Source organism: Rattus norvegicus, chromosome 2, assembly GCF_036323735.1.
Source record: "Rattus norvegicus strain BN/NHsdMcwi chromosome 2, GRCr8, whole genome shotgun sequence".
Taxonomy (NCBI): Eukaryota; Metazoa; Chordata; class Mammalia; order Rodentia; family Muridae; genus Rattus; species Rattus norvegicus.
Genome location: NC_086020.1, coordinates 24,971,562 through 24,998,581, shown reverse-complemented (window position 1 = coordinate 24,998,581; position 27,020 = coordinate 24,971,562). Strand labels below are relative to the sequence as shown.

The following is a 27,020-nucleotide window of genomic DNA, read 5'->3' as shown; positions in this document are numbered from 1 at the left end:
TGAGCACAGTAAGCAAGCACTCTACCCATGAGCTACTTCTCCAGTCCAGAAAGCAGGCATGTTTTGAGGCAAATAATTCAGGAATGATTTTTTTAAAGCAGCAAATTCTCTTTATAGAATGATTCCACACAGACCTCTTTCATGGAGTCTCCACCTCCAGCATGTTTAAAAATATTATTAGGCCCACAGAAATAGGATTCTGTGCAGATACACTGGTTTATGCTGGTTATGCAAAGGGTTCTCAGGGGACTGGAGTGGCTGCTGGGAAGTCTCTCTCTCTCTTTTCAACCCTTCCTCCCTGAGTGCAGCAGGATTACTGTTGGGTTTCTTTTGGCTTGTGCTTTGGAGAACAAAACAAGGCTTTCTTAATCCTGCAGGTTATGAGATCCCAAAGCCAGAAGGCTCTGACTAGACCCGGAGGTTGTGGGGGCCTGGTCATGTGGCCCTTCTTAAAGCAGACTGTACCCTGATGTTCTCTCTTGGGGACTATGGAGGCCCCCAGTATGAAGCACCTGTGTGCTCTTTCCTGCCTTCAGGGCTTTCTTGAAGTGCCTCTCAAATGTGCTTGGAGTTGCCTGTTCTTTTGAAAATTGTGAATTCTGATCTCTTGGAAAGGCATTGAGTGTTCCTGTTGTGGAATTTATGGGGCCTTTGGGGAGGCCTCCAAATTGTCATGTGTTAAAGTGATTCTCCTGATCACGTGTGTTAAGTCACTGTGGGGCACTTTGTTCTCTCGGCCGGCAGCTTGACCCCGGATAACCATTTTGGAGCCTCAGAGAGGAAAAAAACATTTCTGTGGTCCGTAATTGTTTGTCTTAAGGTTTGTCAGTACTGTTTGGAACCTTGGAAGTGGCGGTGGTAGTTCAGTAAGAATTTTAAAAACCAAAAGGCTGCATTTGAAAAAACTTAAGTGTAGTGAAACTTAATATATATATGTATATATACATATATATTAATTTTAATATATATGACATTGAGCTATTTTGCTTGAATTCTTTCCCTCTCTAAGGAGATATTTCCTAAGAAGACAAGCTTTTATTTTACTCTGTAGGTAGGGATTTCAGGTTTTAGTGGCAGTGAAGTGCTCCACAGATAGATTTCTGTTCTGTGAATCTATTTGCATTTTCAGATGTGACCTCTAGGTTAGGATTCAGTGCCAAACTGCATCCAGATCAGGTGGACACAGAGTTAAAGGCTCATGAAGCTCCCAGTACTCAAACATTTCTTCCATGTGCCTTTTAACTCTCCAAGGCATGATCCTATTGGGTTTTAAATGGCAGAACTTTACCTGCGCTATGGACAGGGCACCCCAGTGTAGTTGAATGCAGAGCCTTGGAGGAACGTTCCACCATCCTCCCCGTCCTTCATCCTGCAGAGTTTAAGTCCATTAGACATGACTAAGCACTTGATTCACTTGGAATCATTCCAATCATGTCCGAGAAGAGCTTGGAGCCTGCAGTCTTGGTGAGACCTGTTGTCTTACTTAGCCTTCTCTCTCATTGAAGCTGTCCCAGTGCTCAGGGACAGCTGAGCTCTGCTTATCTCATAGAGCTTCAGGTCTCTGACACAGGTGAGCAGTTCAGGTTGGGTAACCACACCACATTGTAAGGACTCTAGCGTTATCTAGAACTTCATCCTCAGCCCCAGACTGTGGTAGTTCTAAACCCTAAAACTTTGTTGAGGGATCAGATACTGAGGATCTTTGCCTTCTTCCACGGTGAGGTGGCCCAAAGCTTAAGTTCCTGAGGCCCATTTCTCTGGAAGTATCTTGAAACTTGTAGAATTCAGCCAGAATTACTCCAATTTCAGGAGATGAATGGATGAAAAAAATTGTTTTTGAATAATCCAAGAACAGAAGACCATGGGCCATGGTTTTCTTGGAGTCTGTCCTTGGGCTTCTTCTCTTGGGGTCTCACCAAGGAGAAACCATCTAAAACAATTAGAAATACTTTTTCCAGAAACTTAAAAGTTTTTTTTTTAAACTGGGCTTGTCCAGTCCTAGTGTTCCTTGTCTACTGGATGAAGTAGCCATGATGGTGTTTGCTCCCTCAGAGGATCTGGGACGTAGCTTCTTTCCTTGCATACACTGAACTGCAGTAGTCCTTTCAAGCCTTGACTTTGTTCCTTGTTGTGCTAGACCCACACTCATGCCCTGGCGACAGTGGAAGACGCGACTCTTCTTTATGCTGCCTGAGAACCTTTGGCCCAAACATTTTCATGGGCTTAAATATGGAGGCAGAGACAGGTGCTGGGACAGAGGGAGGACCAGAGGGTATTAGATTTGGGAGCTTTTAGCCTGTAGCTTTTGATGATGGAAGAGAGCAGGTGACAGAGTGACATTTTTATGCCCCCCCTTTTGTAATGGGGACTTAGCCCATGATCTCACATATAAGAAACAAACGCTCTGCTTCTGGTCTCTATCCCTGACATTTTGGGTTTTTTCATTAAGTCAGTTGCTGCCTTGAACTATCAAAATGAGGAGAGATTGTAGAATTGGGATGATACTAGTCAGACCTAGTAAGTCCTGTTGCTACCAAGCAATTTGTTATAGAAGCAACAGAGCCATTAAATTTTTTATTTAGCAAACATGGTGGTTCAGTGGTACTATTCAAGCTGTCTTCTGGTGCTCGCCTGCGTATTTGAATGTGCATGTGTTGAAAGGCCATAGGTAAGCCAGTTGTAACATCTGCTCCAAGAACCATGTTACGAGATGCACTCCAAGAAGTAATCACTCTCTGTTCCATCCAGCTATTAGCTAGAACAGGAGAGCAAGCAGATTAAAGTCTATAACGTGACGGGGATTTGTTCCTTTACTGAAAGTAGAAATAGGATTCGTTTCAATAGCTGCTGTTTGATGCGTCTTGGGAACTGCGGCGAGCTCTTGACAAGTTCTTTGCAGTCTCTTCTTAGCAGGGCCTCTTTCGCCTACGTTCATCGAGAGCCAGCATTTATTTGTTCCCGTAGCAGAGAGTAGAAGGGGCCAGTGACTGAATTCAGCTCCATTCACTTGAACCTTAGCCAGAGAACTCTTTAAAATAGATTTAAGTTGATGGAGGAGGAGCATGAAGCTATCTACTAAACATAGTTTTGTGGGGTTTCAGTGCATAGTAAGTAGTGAGGCCCTCCCACTCCTGACTCTTGCTAAGACAAAATGGGCATATTAGGTGTTGATTGCTTGATTTTCTGTGGAAGGACTTTCACCATGGTTTTAACCATGGTGGGATTGTGCTAACAAAAGGCCTTTTAATAAGCACCTAGATCCCGGGAGTCTTTTCCACTCAGACTAGTATTAAAGGATGCTTTGGTGAGAGGTTTATAGAACAGAGGCAGAAATCTTCCTTTGTCCATTGTACAGTGAGAATTATTATATTTCCTATCCTCCGATGAAGGCATCTGCCTGTGTTTCCTAAGACCCAGATTCAACTACTGAGCTGTAGTCAGTGCCTGTGCTGACTACACAGGCTGTTGTCTGTGTGAATGCACAAAAGGAGGCACTTGCGAGTGACCAGAAAATAGCTCCTATGATGGTCACACAAGTGATGAACTTGTCCATAGATAGCACCACCACCTCTAAGGGCAGAAGGGAAGGCCTCCACACAGAGCTCTGGGGAGCTGCTTCTCTGTCCTGTTCTCAGAGGTTCTTTCAAGTGCAGATGGAAACCCTAGATTCCAGGGGAGATCTAAACTGGTCCTGCCACTTCCAGGGAGGTCCGCCTTAGATAAGTTACTGGACCTCCTTGGACTTTATTTCCTTGCTTGCCAAGTGGAGAAGTTGCTTAGCTGGAGCAGTGGCCATGTCCACAAAGCTCAGAGCTCTCCCAGGTCCACAGAAAATGGTGTTCACATACTCTTCTTCAACCTAACTCCCTGTTTTCCAAGAGGCTATTTTGTGAGCACAAAATGGAGAACGGTTTGTTGAGTCTCTGTAACTTGAGTTAAACCTCTTCCTCTGGCTTACTAGATGTCTCATGTGGTTGGTGGAGTTTTGCCGTTTACAGAAACTGTAATGGGAATACAAATAAACAGCTGAGTCCACCAACATTTTCACTGCTAGAGGGTGAAGTGTGACAGAACAGGATCAGGATATCCCTCTGGACTCCAGTTGTTGAAGAGAGCATTGTCAGGGCGGTCAATTTTTAAACAAGCATACAAACAGACAGAATGCCTTTAGATTCAAGTGGCCCAGGACAGCCATGTTTGTTTCCCTGTTACTCGGTCTGAAGAGACCTTGATTCAAACATGCATGGTTGTGTACAAACTTAAACAATGGCTCCTCTATACTAGGTTTTTCCCTTTATGACCAACTTCCCTTGCATTTTTTGGTTTAGACTTCCTTGGTGTATGAGGCTTGAAGCATGACTCATGCTTACGAATTCCTTTAAAAATCAGTAAAACCATCAGAATTATAGGGGTAGGGATGAGCTACTTGTGGAGGGTGACCCTGTAGAGATGGCCCCTTGTTTCCACTCACCAATGGATGTGTTTAGATCCCCAGGTATATCATCACGCTGCACGAACTCCTGGCTCACACCCCCCATGAACACGTGGAGAGGAAAAGTCTGGAGTTCGCTAAGTCAAAGCTGGAGGAACTGTCCAGGTATGTGGAGAACTTGTGGAAAGGGTTCAGAGTCGGGTTGAGAGCATGGAATCCTCCTGTGGGAACCAGGGTAATGCAGGTTTCAAGGGAGAGGAAGCGAATGATAGATCCAACAATCTTGTTTAATCATGGAGTGAAAGAGATGGTTCTGAATTACCATGCATGTTCATTTTTGTCAAGAAAAAAATGTCTTTGGAAAGTTCTCATAGCACGTGAATTTCTATAGTTGAGATCAGGAATGTTGTGGTTAAGTTTGCAAATGTTCTCTGTGCCTTGTTTGCATCGAAATAGAAAAATGACTTTCTGCTGCATTTTGTATTCAAATTTGTCAAGAAGCTGGAGAACAGGCAGGTTGTCATTAATGCTCTTCAGATTAAAGGGGACAGTGGTGCAGCCACCTCTAACTTAGTGCCCTCAAGGAATGACACTTCAATGTTCAGGAAGGGAGCCATCTGTGGAATGCTGGGCTCTTTCCTGTTGCGTCCAAAGCAATCATTGCCACTCGCTGATGGCTGGTCCACTTACCCTTTGCGATGAGTTCACACAGTATGGCTTTGCTTTGGGTTGTGACTGGCTGAAGCCTAGAGGTCCATCTTATGGTACTGTCTCAGCTAGATCCATTCATGTTCCTACCGGCGTCTCAGGTAGCTCTCCTTCCCTATCTGTTAGAGCAGTAACAACTGTCTCCTCCCCTCTCCTGTCTCCATTGTGTCTGACAGAGTGATGCACGACGAAGTCAGTGACACCGAAAACATACGGAAAAATCTCGCCATTGAGAGGATGATCGTGGAGGGCTGCGACATTTTGCTAGACACCAGTCAAACTTTCATCCGACAAGGTAAGACCTACTGATCAGGCCCTCCACTTACGAGATCTGTGTGTCTGTCACGGTATCTCTGGCAGATCCAGGGACACGTTCTGGAGCAGGCCTGTGTGCAGGACACCGCTGTGGCCTTGACCAAGGCTGTGGTTGAGCCCCACCTCTGTGCTATTTCTTTTCAGGGGCCATGAAAAACAGCAACACAATAATAGTAAATCACGAGTGCCACAGTAAATCACACTCTGGTTGGACTCTCCTCCTCAGTGGACCGGACATTCTCTACAACTCCAAGGAGGACAGGTCGGTCTGGCCAATTGAAAGGGCAGTGATGATATCCAGGGAAAGGCTCTGGAGAAACTGGCATTCCTCAAAACTCTTGCACATAAGAGCAGGGACAATATCCAAAGTGCAAACAGCGGACTCTCGTTTCTTTTTCTCATCCGCACGCCCCAGTCAGTGTCACGTGATGTCATGTGATATGGTACGATCCAATCGGTAACTCCAGTTACCAGATGGAGTGGTGACTGCTAGGCTTTGGAGACGGTGTAGGGATTCCGTGTGTGTTGTGAGGGGCAACACCTGATTAATTAATCTTTTGAAGAGATGAGGTCGTGTCACAAACCTTGGAGAAGGAACTGACTGACAATGCATATCCCTCCTCAGCTCTTATTTCAAAGAACAAGAAGTTAGCCGCACCCCAAGATGCTTCCCAGTGCTTAGACGTCTTAGGGGAGGAGAGCATGCTCTATGTGCTGGGTCTGAGCAATCAATATGGCCTGCTGCATATCTTTATAGTTTTGAAATTAGTATGGATTGAAACCTAAATTTCGAACTTGAATTAATCATTAATGCTGCTTCTGGCCATGGTGTGCCAACATCATTTGAAGCTATTACTGTTTGCTTCCATAATTTGCTACTTAAAATATGTTTTACCTCATCAAATAAGACATTATGCAATCCACATTATTATAATTTTTTGCTTGGCATACTTGAAAAGTTTAGCACACGCCATTCTGTTTTCTGTTATTTATTTTCAAGGAGAGACACTACAAATATGCTAAAGTTGGGAAGCATATTTTAGAAATTATTCCTTTTCCATTTTTTTGCATTATATACTAACCTTTCTTAAGGTAATAGCAGATTGAATACAATATTGACATCACCAGGCCTTTCCAATTCCTGTCCTACTGCTCTGTGCAGACATTGCCGCCATGATGGCTGACTTCCTGCCTCATGGTATATTACCTGCCTGTGCCTTCAACGGTGCAGTCTTCTTCCTGGGAGTGGGACAGCTCTACTCTTCTTTTGTGCCTATGAAAGGTCTACTTGACCTAGCAAGCTCAGGTCAGAGAAGAAGTCTTGAGCTGACTAGCCGCTCTGTTTCCAAGGAAGTTTGCCCATGCATCAGGGATTCTGTGCTTTTGTGCAAAGGCATCTGTCTGCATGCCTCCCTCTCCCAGGAACAGCAAGGTCTGAAAGGCAGCATTCCAGACTTCTTATGCTTCACCTTGTCTAGTGTTGAAGTCACTGGGAAAGGGGGCATTCAGGTAGACAGAATAGCTTATTGATTGAAGTTGTGATTGTAAGCTATTTATTTTATATTTTTCTTCTATTTGGGATTCTCTAAAAGTGTCTCATAATTAATGTGTACTTTAGATCTAATAATGGATGGAAACCTTCCTGTAACTTACCTACAATTTCTCGACATACTTTTGATTGAGCAGCATTATTATCCACAAGCACACAATGTATTTATAAAACTTAGATTTCTTTGAGTCTGACCCCCCCACATACATACATACATACTTACACACACACACACACACACACACACACACACACACACACACACCACACACACACACATGCATGCACAAGTAATGAAACATGTTTGAGGGTCACATGCATTGAATAAGTCACATTTTTTATTACACCTTTAAAAGTGAAAGTCATATCCTGCTTCTCCCTTGGAGCCATGTCTGAATGTTACCTATTCTGTTTTATGTCACTTATAACAGAGCTAAGGCAGGGTCAGCCACAACTGCCCTGGATGTTACTATGGTGATAAGGACAGTGTAATCAGTTGCTTTATTGAAGTCTTGCTGTGTCTTTAGGGGTTATTCAATAAAGGCTGTTTCTAAACATTAGAACTTCATCTGAAGCTAGATAGTAATTGATGATAATTGGGAAAATTTGCACTGTTTTTCTTTAATTTCTCCATTAGCACTTTTACTAAATATTTTTAACACCCACAAAACACATTTTTAAAAAGTATTATTCATCAAACTAAAAGGGTTTTTATTCCTTACTAAATTGACTACTGGTGTTCTAGTATTTTTATTGATTGCTCCAATGGGTGATGTAATGTTTATTTCAGTATATGGGTATTTGCACTTATACACAGCTTTCAACTTTATATGATTTCCAAGAAAAACAAGTCCCCCAGGTCCTCAGTAAGGACCTTAGAGTAGAGCAGAGAGCATGATAGCTTTACTATCTCAGATACTAAACTCAAAGCCTAAAAGATACTATTCATACATTCACTGGTGAGCAGAGTTCAGAACAGAGACATTGGCCAGTCTTAGAAGTCATTCCATGGGCATTAATGGTGGAAGGATAAGAAGTCTTCCACAGTTGACCTCAATTGTTAGATACCCAGGATTTGGGATGCTAAGGACAGAGGCACAGTAGTGGTCTGGTAAAGAGGATGCAGTATCATTTCTGTAATACCAATTATCTGTCTAATTTGCATTAACTAGAGAGGAATCTTTTCTGGAAGTCACATGGCCATGTTGAAATATGTCAAACAAACGATAAAAGGTGGCAGAAACAACTTAGGACACATTTCAAGCATTCTATTTCACAAACCAAAGTGTCTTGAGGTCCTTCGCTTTTAATTTAGTTGAATAGATTTCTGTCCTTATCTAATGCAGATAGTCTCCTGTTCGGTGAATGGTTAGAGTTTAACATATCAGTGTGTGGTTGCCAAGGAAACTTTCTTTTAAACCTCAAAGCTGAAATTCACAATAATTGCTAATAGATGTGCTAACCATAAATTTTGTAATTTCTGACTTACAAAATTACTTAAATTGCTTTTAAATGTGCCCAGGAACACGCTATTATAGAGTTTTCACTGACTTGGTTACGGCTTTTCTGAAAATGGACTTGTGACCCCCATTTGTCCACCGGGACACTGGTGTCCCCATTCCATTCAGCCTTGACCAACCTGACCTTATGAGTTGGACAGCCTGGGGTGCAGGTGACACCATTCTTGTCCTAGTCCCTCCAGTTGCTTGCAACATCCAGTTTTGATATTGTTCAATCTACTGCATTGTCTGACTGTGCCATGAACCTATGTGTGACCTTATGAGAGTTACTTAAACTCAAGCTTCAGTTTCCCCATTTGTAAAATGCAGAAGGGGTTTAACTCCATCTCCCAAGTCCCATGAGCTCCAACCTTTTGCTGCAATTACTTGCTCATACGCTTTCTAACCTTCCTGCCTTCTGCATTCTCCACACCTCCTCTCCTTCTCCAATTTAAATCTTTGCCACATGAGCTGTCTGTCATCTTGTTCCCGCCCACCTCTCCTCCTTCAGTTACTCTTGTCCAACCCTTCCCTGGAGTCGAGCCTTCCCCTGGCCCTTTGTTCCCGCTCCCACTCCCTCCCCCAGGACTGCTTCCTTGCTATTCTTTAAGCCCAGCATCACTACCTACTTTCTGTCTGTCATGTATCCCACTTAATCACTCACCTAAATAGATGATGTGAGATCAGGACACGGAGTCTTGGGTCCTGCATGCCTTCCCAGCTCTGTTAACGGAAAGATACGATTTAGAACACTTATATATTAATATTAATCTTGTGGGTTTTGTGACTCACATAGTTTTATTGTCTTGGGTATTCATTTTTTATATAAAAACAAGTATTTTCTTCACTTATAGAACTAATCTGTGCTCACTTTAAAAAAAAAACTAAGAAACTCAGAAAACATGAAGGAAAAATAAGGTTGTTTCTCTGGGTGATACCGCTAATAATATTTAAGGATGGACTATGTACTTTGTGGCTCTTGTGAGCTCAGGAAAGCCTGTGTTGGGCTGCACAGGGTGATAGAATAAACAGATATTACTGGCTGTAGTGATTTCAGAAGTTAGAACAAAGGTGTTTGCAGTAATCTTGGTACTTTGTGGTTGATATTTAAAAGTCTGGAATTTCCTTTTCAGATGGGGATGATTCTACTAGTGTGTAGACTGCACGTGGTTAGAGGCAGTCTCCGGTACCATATAAATGCTGTGGAAGTCTGGGCATCTCTCACACTTCTCCTTTCAATGTGGCTTACTCTCTATTTACGTTTCACAAATGCATCCTAATCATACTTTTCCCTTTCTCTTTTATTAGTATGTATTAGTTGTACAGAATGGGGTTCATTGTTTCACAGCTAATTTAGATATAGTTTTAAGTAGATTTCCTTTAATATAGTCCTTAATTAAATTGCATCAAATTACATAATTTATGAACTTTTCTAGTATACATGTATCACATCATCTATTTTTAACATGCAATGTAAACTATTAATATACCTTTTTATTTTGTTTGCCTCAGGAAGGATAAGTTCTACTTACTTTGATCAAACTATCACAGTATCTATAATTATTCAATCTATAATCATACTCAATCGGGGTTGGGGATTTAGCTCAGTGGTAGAGTGCTTGCCTAGCAACCGCAAGGCCCTGGGTTCGGTCCCCAGCTCCGAAAAAGAAAAAAGAATTCAGAGCTCTGCTCTATACGACCCTTCCATAATCATACTCAATCAGATCATAAATGGCATCAATGCTTTGAATTCGATCTGACGTATTATTTTTTCAAAGTTATTTTCCACTTTACAGATGAAGAGTCAAGTCAAAATTGTTTCATAACAATGCTAGGAACAGTTTGTCCCTTAAAATACAATACACTCTTTCCTCGGCTAGAGTAGAGAAGATTCGTTTGTTCCAGTGGCACAGCAAATATGTCCTTGGTATTTCGAGAAGCAGATCCTTGTGTTTGTTGCCAAGGGCATGGTCCTCACCAGAATTTTAATTTCTCACTGTTCTTCACTTTTGTAATCACCAGGTTCTCTTATCCAAGTACCTTCTGTGGAGAGGGGGAAACTCAGTAAAGTCCGCCTGGGCTCCCTGTCTTTGAAAAAGGAAGGCGAGAGACAATGTTTCTTATTCACGAAGCACTTTCTGATCTGTACCCGAAGTTCAGGAGGAAAGCTTCATTTGCTCAAGGTATGAGCCTTCATGGTGATTTCATTTGTCTTCTCAGCACTGAAGAGACACTGAGGTTAGTTTGAGTCTGAGTTCCCAGTGCCAGTTGTGTATGAACACACAGGGAGAGGTGGTGTGCGCCTAAGAGCTCTGGCAATCGTTTTGTCGTCATTTGGATTCAAGGCAATAGGAATTTATTTTAAGTGTGCTTCATCGTAAAGATGTATTTTTAAAATCAAAATCTAGGAAAAATTATTACTCGACAACTACCGGGCCATAGAAACCCTGTCCAGTCACTGCAGTGTACTGGTGAAATATTTGGCAACTGCCATTTTATTTCACTGTGTGTCAGGAGCAGTAAGCTTAAAGCTCAATACCTGTTCTTACTGATAACATTCTATGTGCACACAACCACTCATGCCCGTGGCTTCTTTCACACTAAAATCTCATATCTGAGTAGTCAGGATAGGAATGATGTGACCCAAAGACCCCCGAATGTTTCCTATCTGACCTTTCATAGGAAAAGTTTGCCCACTTGTTATTTATGTGATAAATGGCTCGGCAGATAAAGGATCCTGTCACCAAGCCCTATATTTTGAATTCAATTCCTAGAGCTCACATGGTAGGAGAGAACTGATTCTCAGCAGTTTCTTCCCACTCACATGTGAAGTAGCATTGCCTTGTGCATGCACACACACACACACACACACACACACACACACACACACACACACACACGGTACGTAAAGTATAAAACCAATTTTTAAGGTATTACTCACCCCATGACAATGGCCTTCTACTTTCTAAGGCCAGCTCATGGTTGAGCTTGGCTGTGCTTGTTCCGTGAAGTCACTGTGGACCCATCTAGTCTCCCATAAATGGGTTTAATAAATTTTATCAACAACGAGGGCAAGAATGGGAGAGTGGGGAGAATCTCACTAAAGTTAAATGATTTTAATGTATTTGTTCTGTTTAGTTTTGAACTCCGTGGGAAATTATTTATGAGGCAGAGCTGCCATCCCCATGGCAACCTGAATGTCAAGTTTACAAAGCAGAACTTCTCTAATCTCTAATCCATTTGGTTCCAGACAGGTGGGGTTCTCTCCCTCATTCAGTGTACGTTGATCGAGGAGCCGGACACAAGTGATGATGACAGTAGGTGATATCCCATCTCTCGGAACAGTTGGAATAAAATAGTAAACTTCTGTAGATCTTCATCTTTTTTTTTTCCGGAGCTGGGGACCGAACCCAGGGCCTTGCGCTTGCTAGGCAAGCGCTCTACCACTGAGCTAAATCCCCAACCCCAGATCTTCACCTTGTAGAGCTAAGAAGGGCTGTCTGTGGAGGCGGAAGAAATGCCCGGGTAAATTTGCTGTTTAACCTGAGAGCTTGATAAACGGTCTGTGAGAACTAATGCTCTGCAGAGTTTGCCTCATGATAGAGCCTTTTCATGGGCAGGCAAAGAAAGAAAGGGGGTTTGAATTAAATCAGGATTTCTATATATGATAGAAATGAAAATAAACGCAACCGGGAAGGTTAGTTTTGAGGTTCCTTCTGCCCCCAGCTCTTCACCAGCTTATGAGAAAGGCCTTCCTTCTGCATGCCCTGGAAGCACGGTGCTGGAATGAGAGGTTGGACTCAAATGCATGTGGGTCCCGAGTTTGTAAGGCCAGATGGGAGGAGTCACTGTTCACGTCTCTTGCACTCACATGCGATCGTTTGGTTTGTGTGTGCTGAAGCCAAAGGTCCTGGTCACATGTTCGGACATCTGGATTTTAAAATTGTCGTGGAGCCTCCTGATGCTGCCCCGTTCACTGTGGTCTTGCTAGCACCTTCGCGCCAGGAGAAGGCTGCCTGGATGAGCGACATCAGCCAGGTAATGAGCAGATTTATTTTCTGATCTTTTTAAAAAAAGAATGGTCGGCAGAAACATTTAGTGAAGACTTCTAGAATCATGTGTGTCTCTACATTGCTGAGCTTACTGGCACCGTTGATTCAGTTTGATGGGCTGTTAGCATTTTGTTGTTCTCTCTTTGCTGGTATTTAACTTAAAATACAGTAAATATGATCAGGGCTTTGCTCGGCCATTGTCAGAGAAGCTTCCTCCTGCAGCAGATGGGAACAAATGGAGACCCACAGCCAGATGTTAGATAGATAGTGAGAGACCTTGGAACGCTCAGCTCTAAATGGCCTACCTTTATCCAATCCCTCCCCTCAGGGCTCAGGGAAGAGGAGAGGAGGCAGAAAGAGTGTAAGAGACAGAGGGGATTGGAGGACACCCAGAATACAAGGCCCTATGAGTCAACACGAACAAGGCTCTTAGGAACTCACAGAGACGTGCAGAGTGCACAGGGCCTGGATGGGTCTACACCAGGTCCTCTGCAGACACAAATGGCTTCCAGTTTAGTGTTTTTATAGGATGCCTGAGAGAATGAACAAGTGGGTCTGTTTCCTGCACCTTCTCTTGGACCCTTTTCTGTCTGTTTATTGTTTTACCTAATTCTGATGTTAGGTTTTGTTCTCTACTATTTTAAAAAATGTAATTGCACTGTAGCTCCCAAGCCTTCTATCCTAGCTACAGCTCTATTGAGCTGAGCTGTTCAACAGGAACAATGTTGAAATTGTCCTGCTAGTGATTTCTTTTCCAGTAACTCCAATGGTATTTTTTGCATGTCTATTTCTGATGTAGAAAAATGATGAGAGAATACAGAAGCAGCTATCAAGGGCTGTGGTAAAAATCTGCAAAGTAAAGAGCCAAGGGAGACATCATCTTTAGGATGAAATCTGGAAACAACTTTCTGCATTTCGCATAGAAGAAATTAGGGAGCTGGATGGCTTGTCCTCCTGAGTCTGCAAGGATCAGGCAGGAAACCAGTGCATTTATCCAGGCAGCGACGTCACGTGGAAGCATGTCAAACCAGTCACAGCTGGACTTGATTCATGATCCATATGGATTTTGGCTCCATTTACCAATGTGGGGAAAGGGTTATAATAAGACAGGAGGGTTGCTTGAATCTAAGAATCCCAGACCAACCTATGCAATTACGCAAGAACTCATTTCTAAACTAATTAGTTAATAGATAAAATCGTTAGTTAATATCCAAAAGTTGTCATTTGAAGACTAGGGCAAATGGCAAAGACATTCCTTTTTTTCTGAGGAATTCATAGCAATTTTTCAAAAGATGGGAACAGAAGTCCGCATAAATATCAGGCCTTCGGCTCCTTCACTGTGCAGGTCAGAACTGTGGGTTAGGAAATCCACCTTTGTCATGCAACTGCATGGAGCTGGTACTCAGACCTCAGTCAGATCTTCCTTTGGTCCTTAACACCCTGCATGGGCTACCTGTCTACCTCTCAGACTGCTTTGGTGGGGGGTAAATAGAAGAGAAGCTATCTCTTTTCTAGCTCTCAAATGGATAAAAACACGAGATCTTAAATAATTTTTTGAGCAAAATCACTTGGTTAATTAATACTTTTACTACCTCAAACCTATGTTGATACTACACTAAGCCTCTCCAATTTGTAAAGAATCTTATTTAACTCTGGATCATTCATTGGTTATTCAAAGATTTACTGAGGAATTGCTGTATGCAGCCAGGTCTTACTCAGATATGGACATATGGTAATAAGAGTGATTCTTAGGGCAGGAAAGGAAGTAACTCACTGAGTGCCTTTAATTTGATAGAATCATGAAGCCAAAAGTATAGAAAGATGGAAAGAGGAAGAACAGCCAGATGTTTTCCCAGCTGCTTCAATCTTTCTTTTATTGTGTAACCAGGGCACTTAAGATTCCAAGTTAATCATCATAATCCCCAACCTTCCCTACAGTGCCTATTTGGGCATGTGGGAAATACCCCTGGAGCCCAGGAATGATTCCATGCTTGGTTTTTAAACAGATAGGTCTTAAATTTTTGCCTGCTAGAGACATTCAAGTGAGACCTTCTTTCTAGACTATGGTTCAAGGCAAAAGTGTTCAACTTCCTCCTTTTTCCTCCAGGTGCAATAGCAACTCTGTTCCTTAGTAAAAAAATTATGCTAGATTTTATCAACAGTTAAAGAAAATTACTAGAGAGTTATATCTCTTTGGGTAGAAATGAAATTAACACAGGAAATGACTGTCTTCAATGATGCCTGTCACCATGTGACCTTACAGTTCTATTCTTTCAGAGAACATATTTATGCAGTGTTACTATGCCAAGTGCTATTCTAGGCCACTGTGATATAAAATAAGAAAAAAAGGAGACAGCAACAAGAACTTCCCTTATATTGATTACATTCCTTTTTAAGAACACACACACACACACACACACACACACACACACACCACAGCAGCAAAACAAAACACTTAAAAAAAAAAAGTAAATGTAGTGAATGGGAATAGCATGTGTACATGAGATGACATGATTTCCAGAAAGAAGAAGCCGTGATTACAAGGACTCTAAAGCAAAAGGATGCTGTGTTTTAAGGACTGCCATGAAAGCCAGTGTGACCGGACGGCAGAGCATGGTCCTAGTAAGGTGTCATAGGGCTAGATCCGGGATTCAGTCCATGGCAGGGGAAAGGCTTTAATTTGTACTTCAGGTCAGATGAACGCTATTAAGGGACTTGAGCACACAGATTATGGCATTTAATTTAGGCCTTGGAAGGTCACTACAGGCATTGTGGAGAGAGCAGACTGAGCTGGTCAACCAGTTGGCACAAAGGGGGGAGGTAAAGGAGAATGCTCCTACAGTCACCAGAGAGGTGCATTAAACACAGTCTGGCAGCAATAGGACTGGGCACAGGGCTTCTGCTCTGCGTTCATTCTGAAGGAAGGGCAGAGGAGTTTTATCATGGAAGAGAGAAGAAATAATGAGTCAGGGAATATGAGGGTTTATGGCCTAAGCAAACCCAGGAATTGACTTGTCAATAACTGAGATAGGAAGGCTGCTGGGGCAAGATTTTGTGGGTGAATGTGGGCTTACTTTCAGATATGTTGAGTCTGTGAAGACCAATAGATATTTGAGAGGGGTCAAGCAAGTAGGGCACATGAGAGCTTGGGCTTTAGGAGAGATATTCTGGGTACAGAATCTACATCATTCAGGTGCTGTAAGTTGGCGCTGAGACTGTTGAAATCACCATGGGAGAATGTGGATAGGTGTGAGAAGATGGGCCTGCCCTGAAAAAGAAGCCAGAAGGAACAGCAGAGATGACCAAGAAGGAGCCACAAAGATAGTAGAAGGATGGTCAAGGTTTTGTGGCATCCCGGAAGCCAACTGAAGAAAGCATACAAAGAGCATGGAGGGGTCTTGTGTGAAGTTCTGCTGCAGCCAGTTAGGGCAGTGAGTGTCTTGAGACGCTTTTTAATCTTGGGGTGGAGTTTGAACATCAAGTAGTGGGTACTGAATGTTTTGTTATTGATTTAGCTCAACCTACAGCCTGCATGGCCATATCTCAATTGAACTCAGGCTTTGCCCAAGCATATTCATTTTATGGGAGAAATCACATACACATTCATGGAGTTTGTTTGGCCTCACGAGTATAGCTGAACATATTTATTATTAACTGGAAGGGTCTACTACATGCTTGAAAAAGTCCTCTTTAATATTTGATTGTGTGTGTGGGAAAACATGGCCACAAAGATGAACTAGAAATATTCCCAACCTGCAGCATACCAAGATGCTTGCCACAGGTGTTTCCTACACACTGCCTATGTTAGCATTACTAAGGAATTTTGTTCAAATGCTGCATTGAGAATGTAAATCCTAGATGACATTTGAAATGCTCTAGACTTAACAAGCCCTTTAGATCACTTCTGTTCTATACATTACAGGACCTCTGTCCCCCAAAATGAACTCTATCTCTAAAGCCCCCAAAATTCATTCAAAAATGATTTCATAGTTTGGCTTCAGTGAATTATTATTTTTTATTATTTTTGCCTCATTTCCCTCTATATTCCTGTAATTTCCACATCTATTTTTAAGCAACTGTGTGTGTATACACAATACATACATATACACCCTATCACATTAATTTACCATTTTTATACCTTCTTTGAAGACATTGAACATTAAATATGTGTGCTATTTCCCAGTAATATGCTGCTAACTTTGTAAAAAGATATCTCCCCACCTAAAGGTTCTTCCCTGATACATTCCCCCAAAGAGTGTAAGGTTGGTATTGAGGCCACAATAATTTTAATGATTTCAGTTAATGATTCATGCTTGGCCACATTTCACATTTCCTTTGGGAAAGATGTAAGTCAGCTGCAGAAAAGAATGGGGGTATAAGCAGAGTACCTGCCTCCAACTGTGATGTCCTGGGTTCAATGCCCAATATCACCCCTCTCTCCAAAGCAAGGCATTGCTCTTTGTGCCATGAGTACATTCCCATCACTATGTCCTGCCAAATGCTAGCCATGGCATATCACCACGTCTTCCACTTAATGGAAAATTGGGTTTTGCCTTCAGTCATTCTAATTTACATCTTTGTAATTACTCAAGAGATTGCCATTTCCCACTATGCCAACTTCTTCCTTGTTTATACCAACTGAACACTAATTCACTAGAACCTTCTTTACAGACTAGAGAGACTAGTATCTTCTTTCAATTCAGATTATGAATAAAGTCTATTGTTATTTTGTCTTTTACATGGCTGCACCTTAGTTTTCCCATGGCTTGATTTGAAGCTACAGTGCTAGACTCTAGTGTGGCACTAATCGCACATGGGTCTTATTTAAGACAGTCAAGCAGTTCTCCGTAAGGGAGCTGGTCCCACTGTCACAGAAGGAACTCTACAAAACCTAAGACTTTCAGCTTTGCCAGGTCTCTGCACCCAAAGCTGTAATTTTAAGGAGGAACAATTACTTGAATGATTAATTATACCTCTAGTTACACCAGTAAGGCCATAATTAACTGTTGGCGCCTCCGACAAAACATGCAAATAGCTAATGGTCTCAACCAATAATTCTCCCCCCTTCTTCATCTATTTATAGGGAAGGACTTGAGACAAAGAGTTGACCATTCATTCAGTGTGGCGTGCTCATTGCTGCCTGTCTCCCTCAGATGCATAATAGCACATTGAACAGATTTTCAAGTAATTATGAAAATTAACTAAAATGCAGAATTAAAATTCTCCCAACTTCTTGGCTTGGGCAGAAATTCTACATTTTGGGCCAAAGTTTGGACAATTTTTTCTACGTGGAAAATTTATAGTACACTGGTCATGCTGTCCTTCTTAAAATAGCTACCCTGAAGTCAATTTTGTATTTTAACATAAAAATGGTGAATTCAAAGAACAGTGGGCTCAAACACTTCTTTCTACTACCTGTAAGCATTGAGAATCCAAAACAATGTGATGGCATAGTATCCCACGGTAGAACATTGACCTGTGAGCAGGTCCGGTGAACCCAAAGCAAAACCCATTAACATTTCTCCAAACGCATCAGTATCCAAATGCGTTATGCATAGGCTGTCCATCAACACATACATGTCCTCGTTTTGTTTGTTTGTTTTGTGAATTGATCTGTTTTCACACAGACCCTAGTCACAGGCTGATTAAAGGCAAGCAAGATGGCTCAGTGGGTAATGGCACTGCTGCCAAGCCTAACAAACTGAGTTTGATGCAAGGGACCCACGTGGGGGAAGGAGAGAACTGATTCCTGCAATTTGTCTTAGGACCTTCACATTTGGATGGGCTATGGCATCTACACATGTTCTCTCTCTCTCTCTCTTTCTCTCTCTCTCTCTCTCTCTCTCTCTCTCTCTCTCTCTCTCTCTCACACACACACACACACACACACACATACACACACATACACAAAATAAATTAAAACATTTTTAATAAATTAAGCTGCACGGGACCACTTCTATTATCCTATTAATTTCAAGGTTTATTGTAATTCAAACAAATTCAAGATGATAAAGGCATCTGACACCCCGCTTATTTTTCGCACATTTATTCTAAGTTAGAAAGCTGTACTCATTTTCCTCAGACACAGTCATTTCTCACCAACACCTAAGATACATGCTTCATAATAATTAAGTTCCTTTCCTTCAGCACCCTTGGGACTGATCAACTCTAGGTTCCAGAGGATGCCAACATCTAGGGATGCTCAAGTTCCTTGAAATATTTGCACACAAACTGCACAGAGTCTCCTGCATCCTTTAAATCATCATCTTTAGATCTTTGACAACACCTGAAACAATGCTTCAAGCAATACTATCAGCTGCTTCATCATTGCTAGACTACATTGTTTAGGGAGTAATGGAAGGAAAGAACAAAGCTATCTGTGTTGCATATTTTCATCTCTATGAGATTTCCCTTCAGTATTTCTCAGCCATAGTTTACTGGAACATGGATATTGAATCTAAAGATACAAGAGGTCTGTTGTTTGTAACGCACCTTCCACTTCAATTATTTTTATATATAAACTTGCATGGGCAAATTCTATTGTAGTCTAGTTTTGTCTAAAATGGTGCCTTGTTGTGTTATTCAAAGTCCTAAATAGAAGTAAGATAAAAGCTGAAAACTGGCTGAGGTAGAGTGGATTAAAAACTCTTCCTTTGTTATGACATGATCTGTCTATCTATCTGTCTGTCTATCTATTATCTGTCTGTCCATCTGTCCGTCCACCTGTCCATCCATCCATCCATCCATCCATCCATCCATCCATCCATCCATCCATCCATCCATCATCTATTATCTATCATGGCTACCTACCATCTATCTAGCATCTATCTACCTGTCTTCTACTTATCCCACAGATAGTTGAACATTGTGTAGCATGTGTCAAAGACCTTTCTCATAACTGAAATGTCACTATTTGAGCACATATGCACTTTTGAGCTATGCTTCTGACTACCTGTATATCTTGATTTTTATTTTTGAAACTTGAAGGTAAATGAATGTTTCTTTTCATTCCTGTTGACAACAACTTTAATACTCTACACAGTGAACTCCAAAGATTTATAAGTGAGACCTGACCTTGGAATGAGATATCTGAAATTGTCACATAACTTTTATGTCAAGTGGCAGCCCTGGAAATATGGAGAATAAGACAGATTCAGGTCCAGCCATAGAACAGAAATGTTTAATACATAAATTCAGTAACATAAATAAATGTCACACGTAGGTGATACATACAGGTAGGAAGAGAAATATCTAATCACAAGAAGTAAGAGATCTGAAAGCTTGTCCTCTAAAGACCTAGCGCCTGGGGAGTGGCTATAGATGGAGGTTGGCCTTTGTCCCAGGAGAATTAACACAGAAATAGGGTGAGAGAAACCCCAAGACTGATGAAAGTAATCAGGATCCCTGTGCAAAGCCTGGGCACTGGAAGCTACCTCTTTTGCAAGACAAGAACTTAAAGTTTTTCACCCATTGACACAGAAAGAAATAAGGCATTTGTCCTTCGGAGCAGATCCTGACAATATAAGTCTGGCTTATGGAAATAGAATTTAATGGCACAAAAATCCCAAGCTGAGAAATTATTGATTGCTGAAATCCCCAGAGGATTGTGGAAGCCAATCTCCATCTACTCTCTCGGCAGCACCTGGTTTGTGACATAAGCTGAAATTAAATAAATAAATAAATAAATCAATCAATCAATCAATCAATCAATCAAAACCCGAGGGGTAAATATCTCTAGGGAGCACAGGGCACTTTGAATGAACTTTAGATAACAGTGTGGATAATTCCACTAGGACTATAAACTAAAAATGATTAAAACACAGTAAAACAATGGAAGAAAGGAACCTAGATGGAGGGGAGCTGTAGGAGGAAATCCATCACTGCCTTAAGACGACAAGGCCAGGTCATCAAGGAACTGAATAGGTCATCTTTTTTAAAATGATCTATTTATGTTATTTTATGTGCATTGGTGTTATGCCTGAATGTATGTCTGTGTGAGGATGTTGCATCCCTTGGAACTGGAGTTATGGGAAGTTGTGAGCGGCCATGTGGATGCTGGGAATTGAACCTGAGTTCTCTGGAAGAGCAATGGGTGTCCCCAACTGCTCTCCAACACCCAGCCCCACCCCTAATAAATAGTCTTTTTTTTTTGTTCTTTTTTTCGGAGCTGGGGACCGAACCCAGGGCCTTGTGCTTCCTAGGCAAGCGCTCTACCACTGAGCTAAATCCCCAACCCCCCTAATAAATAGTCTTAAATGGAAACTACAAACATCGAATTACAAATCTTGGGAAATTCCTTAAAGACAGTAGATTAGTCATGGCTGATAGGAGGGTCAAAGGCTGGTAACACGTAAGAAAACTGTAGAGTACAGGCAAGCCAGCCAACAGACTCGACAACGGAGACCAGCACTGAAGGTTTGGGAGAGGGTTAGAAAGACTAGAGAAAAGGAAAACGTCATCCTCAAAGTGAACATGAGTAGGGATCTTTATAAAGAAAAAAGAAAGGTAGGACACATCAGATGGAAGCCGTATGCCGGGCTCTGAGCCTTTATTCTCAAGTAGATTCTCATCTAGACAGTGAGGCAAATCTGAAGGTCAAACACGAAAAGACAAATCTTTTTTTTTTTTTAAATATATTTATTCATTATATATGAGTACACTGTAGCTGTCTTCAGACACACCAGAAGAGGGCATCAGATCTCATTACAGATGGTTGTGAGCCACCATGTGGTTGCTGGGATTTGAACTCAGGACCTCTGGAAGAGCAGTCAGTGCTCCTAACCACTGAGCCATCTCTCCAGCCCCGAAAAGACAAATCTTAAAATTACTCTGAGCAGCTAAAAGTTGGAGTAGTAGAAACATTTCCAGAGTCAGCAATCTGTAAACTTAGTTGTATTTTTGTTATAGCCAAAAATGTAAAACTCTTAACTGTGCAAGCAGGTCTGCTCAGACCGTAGGGTGCATAGCAGTTAAAATGAATCAGTAAGCAATACAGATGAATGGAAATAAATCTCAAAGCAATGAAGGGGGAAGAAGGCAAACATCTTTGTGAATTTTAAAACTACAGATGATAGTGTATACTGTAATGCACGCTGAAATAGAAGCAATATTTAAAAAGGAGGCAAGAACAAGTGAGTGTTTTGCTTGTTGTTTTGTTTTGTTTTTGTCAACTGGCCATAGGATAGAGGAACCTTAACTGGGAAAATGGCTTCATACAGATTGTTTGAAAGCAAGCCTGTAGGGCATTTTATTGATGAATGGTTGATGTGGGAAGGGTGGTGAAGCCCCTTGGCAGGTGGTTCTGAGTTGTCCAAGAAGGAAGGCCATGGGGTCAAACAATGTTCTACTGCGAAGGGTAAGCGACGTCCCACTGTGGACTCTGCATCAGCTCCTGCTTCCTGGTTCCTGCCTTGAGCTCCTGTTCTAACTTCCTTCAGTGATAGACTGTGATGTGCAAATGTAATCAACACGAACCCTTCCCTTTTCTTTTCTTTTTTCTTTGCTTTTGGTTGTGTGTTTCATCACTAAGACAGAGAAGGTTCAATTAGCTCAACACGGTGCTTACGTCCAAGTGGGAGAAGCCTAGAGGAATGGAAGAATAAAGAGGCTTCTGCTCTGCTTATTGTGTGTTATATCCTTAAAAGACAAAAAATGCCCTACAGATACTCGAATGCATCAATAGGAGTTCAGTTTTGGTGACTGGCATATGGAGGTCTTGTTTTTTCTAGATAGTTGAAATATATCATAAATAAAAATTAAAAAAAAATACAGGGCTGGAGAGATGGCTCCACGGTTAAGAGCTCACATTGCTCTTGCAGGGGAAGAGGACACAGTTCTCAGCACTCACATAGTAAAGAGGACTCAGTTCTCAGCACTCACATAGTAAAGAGGACTCAGTTCTCAGCACTCACATAGTAAAGAGGACTCAGTTCTCAGCACTCACATAGTGGCTAGCAACTGCGTAAGTCCAGTGCTAGGGAATATGATGCCCTCTTCTGGGCTCTGCAGGCACCAGGAAAGCATGCAGTACACTTAGGCACGTTGTACACAAAACCCTCATACACATAAATAAAGACAAATAAACCTTCAAAGTGAAATAAAAATAAAACTTTAAGATGACAAATATCTATATTCTCCTTCTGTTTATATCTCCTAATTTCCAAAATATGCACTCACTCCTATGTTTGTGAAGGGACAGAGTTAAGAAAAGTAGGAAGAGACTCGCATTCTACTTTTACGATGAGGAGTAATTTAATTAAATAGCTAAAAACTCTTAACGTCTTCTTGTGGCAACTTTTGGATATTATGCTCCCCTTTAATCTCTTCTTATAGAACTATATGTTTCTTAAGAAATTAAATTGATTTCAGCCAAAAAAGAAGCAGTCTGACGTATGGCGTTTCAGAGGCGGAAAAGAAAGGCGCAGCTCCTGTTTCAAAGATTTTTGTAGCACTGTCTGACTGCTGTTGTTTTTCCCTGTGCGTCTTTTGAGTCAGTCTGTAAAGTCTTCCTTGGTCCTGGGTAACTAACTCTACCTGGACCAGTGAGACGGAGGGAAGACAGCTTGTTCTTATGCTGAGGATGGAAAAGTAACTCCATTTGGCTCCTTGGAGTGGTACCATCTCTCGCCTTTGGTACAGTGACCACACATCACATCTCCTTTGGTTTCTATAGAAACAGATCTGTTTCCTAGGCAAGGGATCTATGCAGAATAGTCTTAAGACCCCTAACTTCTTGTTTCTTATTTCAAGAAGTGGGAGTGAGAACCTTTTGTCTGGTCTCCAGGAAGAGAGAAAGGGCACTCAGTCTGCAGGGTTGCCCTCTGATGACCTGGCTTCTCTTCCCAGCTTGTGTGGGGTTCAGGAACACTCTGCCCCTCTCTTATTTTCCAACTTGGCCCTGCCTATGACAGGTGCCCTTTGAGCTCTTCTCCAAGGATCTATTTCCTGGCTGTCCAGACTCAGACTCACCCAGTCCCTGTGTTCTGTAGGGAATGGAGTTATCAATCCCTAAAAACTGGGGTTGAATCTGCTTCTTCCACCTCTTTTGAAGGAGGTGTAGCTGTTTCTTTGAGACATAAGTGTGTGACTTCAGTCTCATCTTTTTCTTGTTTCTTTTCGACTGGGTTCTACTTGAGTAGAATGTAGCCTCTGTGGGACTATGGGCAACACTAGGCCGATGTGTGTGATGGTGGCCTCAGCTCTGTGCTTGCTTGCTTGCACAATCATTGTGAGAGCTGGTGTTTATGTAATTATGCAAGTTGCTTAGAATATTAAAAAGAAAATGAGGGTATGTGGCTGCTTGTTACAGAAGTCACCCACGCCGTATCCACTCTCCTGCTTCCTGTGTTTTCTACTCAAGTAGCATCCTCATTGTAGGTCAGGGACACTGGAGAGAAGGAAGCTGTTGGAAAGGTCATTGGAGGAAAGGGAAGATCTCTCCTTCTTCTCCCTGGCTATTTTCAGCCTCTTACCACAAAACCCTTTCTTGATTACCCTGTGCCAGGATTCACAGCTTGATGAGATAATAAGTGCTAACCTCCACCCCTGTGGTCTATTGAGAAATGAATTTGAAACAGTGCACTGTAACAGCTAGTGCTGTCAACTTGACAGATGTTAGAATCAGTTGGGAAATGGGCCTCTGCTTATACCTGTGAGGCTTAGCTTCGTTAATTGGGGAAGGAAGACCCGTTTTAATCATGGACAGGACAGTTCGCTAGGCAGAGGAGCCTGGACTGTAAGCATTGGTGGAAGGAAGGGAGGGGGAGGTAGGAGTGGTGGAAGAAGTGGGGGAGGGAGGGAGGGAGGTAAAGAGGGAGGGAGAGAGCTGAGCACTGGCTCAACTCATCCTTTGCCTGCTCCCTGAGTGTGAATGCAACAGAGCCATCCACAGTCTTCAAACTCTTGATATCTTGACTTCCCCAAACATGGTGGACTGTGTCTTAGATTGTGAGCCACAATAAACCATTCTCCACAGTGGTGCTTTTATCAGAGTATTTTAGCTCTTAGTCCAGTTTATAGTAAGTATTTAATAAGCACCCATTTTGTAAAGATCCCAGGATTTATATTGAATGCAACTTCTTGTTGTTCTGGAAAATTTAATGGGTAGGCTGGTTTGTGTTAAACTCATCACTGGCATCAGAAAAAATTGAATTATCCTTACAGTAAGGTCATCTTTGATTTTTATCATTGTTTTCTTCTTGATTTTTTTTTCCGGAGCTGGGGACCGAACCCAGGGCCTTGAGCTTGCTAGGCAAGCACTCTACCACTGAGCTAAATCCCCAACCCCTTCTTCTTGTTTTCTTACTATGCTATAAGTAGTCTCTTTCATTTTCTTCAAAATATCTAGCTTTTCGTTTCCACAGTTCATCACCTGGGAAGCACAAATCATTTCCTTTATCAACTCAGATTGTTGTTCTAATGACCCCATGGGGTCTTTGATTTCCCCTAACCCCTTATAAAGAATATCTGCATGAGCCCAGTTTAGATCACCCAACAAAAAGGAATGCTTAGAAGCACTCAATGGCTTCCCATAAGCCTTCAGGATAAAAGCCCAGATTCAAGATTCTCTTTCCTATTGCCTGACTCTAGCCATCTCCTACTGTTCCTGTGCTCACCTTTATTATGAACTGTGCACGGGGGTCACCAACACACATCGCCACCTGGCCCTGGGAACTCCCATAAAGGTCGTGTCATCATGTTTCAGGTCCAAGGGGATTCTAACCTACAGCAATTTGTCTCACTGGTGGAAACCCTTCAAAACTGGGCATGTGCCATGCTGCTGTCCAAGACTTGGGGGCAGGATGTTTTCACTTTCTTATGGCCTAAGCTTTATGTGAATTAGATGTGTAACAGCACTCATTCCACCCCTGATGAGGAGTGGCCTGAGAGTATGAGTCCTATGTTTGGAATCAGCTCCATAGACAGAAGCCACCTCTGGACCATATTCTCTGGAGTCTAGCACAAGGGTGTTCATTTGAAGGTGTTTCTAAAGTCAACATTATATAATATTTTCTTTATGAGAAGCTACTTTCCCCCTCTGACTTGGACTAGAATTCCAGTGGGAATTCTGAGAATGTGTGATTTCTGTATTTTTTGGTGTGTATATCTTTGGGTTGGTGCCCCATAACCCTTTTATTTTGAGGGTTTCTTACAGCAAGTGTTTAGACATGAAGCCCTGGCTTATCTTGACTTGTCTTCTATATTATTCTTAGCATCAACCTTGTAGGGGTTAGGTGGAGCCTAAATTCACCTATAAGCACATTCATAGCTAAATAAGGATTTGTGTGAGGAAACATAACTCAAGGTTATTTCCAGTGTTGTAGTTTAAGGAAATGCATAAGGAAAGCTTCATTTTCTTCAGCGTGAATTCTTTCTTTTCCTGGTATCTTAAATGATAACATAAGCATTGAGGAAAGCAACCTTTGAAAGAAAAACAAACATGAAAATGGCTTATGACAATCAATGGTCTAATCTCTTATATGCATCATCCTTTCGTCTGGCATTGTGACTCAGGTTAGGCCATGAAATTAAGACCTATGTGAGGTCATGATGTAATGGCATTCTATACACCGTTTAATTACAGTCATGGACTTTAATTTAATCAAAACAATGGTATCATTGAAAATTTGTGTACTTCTCAGTTTTAGTTATAGTCTCCAAAAGGAAGATTTATAATTCAGAATGAGTTTTTCAGAAGAAGGCTTGAAATAAATAGGGCATATACGCACATAAAATGGGGAATTAACCCAAATTCCCAAGTTCTCTTAGAAAACAGAAAAAGTGGTTACAGAGTGTTAAGTGTGCAGAAACACAAGACATCACACTCTGCCCCCTCACCCACCCAACGTGGTGCCAACAGAAACAAACTAGTCAATGTCGGAATTCATTGGCAGAAAGGCACCTGAGAAGTGGGCTCAGAGCTTGCTAGTGAGAGAGACCTCCATCCAAAATGCCAGTTACAATCTGGCTACTCCGATTGCCCTTGGTGGCAGAAATGAGTGTAGCCAGGGCAGAAGGTACAAATCTCCCAGTTAGTGTTTGTGCAGACACAGAATTCGTCAGAGTGACATTGTGACTCAGAATTCTAAGAAACTGCAGATCTGGGGGATAGGTCTTACCTAGTGTGTGCAAGGTCCTGAGTTGTTTGATTCCTTAGCTCCATGAATAAAGTAATAATAATTGTCACTCTGGAAAAATATGGCTTTTATATCTATCCACTGGTATTTGTCATGCATTTGGCTGATTATGTACATAGTATTAAATTAGCTTAGAAACATGTACCACCTATCTGCTCCCCTCTCTCTCCCTCTCTCTCTCCCTTCCTCCGTGTGTGTGTGTGTGTGTGTGTGTGTGTGTGTGTGTGTGTGTGTGTGTCAAATACACAGATGAGGAATCCACTTGACTTTTTGGAATCTATGACTTGCCTGCCTTTTCATGTGGGTTTTAATTACCTTTTAAAAATGTAT

At 41.8% G+C, this 27,020-nt stretch overlaps 1 protein-coding gene across 3 annotated transcripts in view; it reads left to right on the top strand.

The window, feature by feature from the left end:
- Positions 1–27,020, top strand: part of Rasgrf2 (RAS protein-specific guanine nucleotide-releasing factor 2) — a 248,075-nt gene that overhangs the window by 98,192 nt on the left and 122,863 nt on the right. For all 3 annotated transcript variants that reach the window (XM_039101563.2, NM_053721.2, XM_063281151.1), the window contains 5 exon segments: positions 4,488–4,597; positions 5,317–5,435; positions 10,526–10,686; positions 11,754–11,820; positions 12,405–12,541. In XM_039101563.2, coding sequence (XP_038957491.1) covers positions 4,488–4,597; positions 5,317–5,435; positions 10,526–10,686; positions 11,754–11,820; positions 12,405–12,541 — 594 coding nt within the window.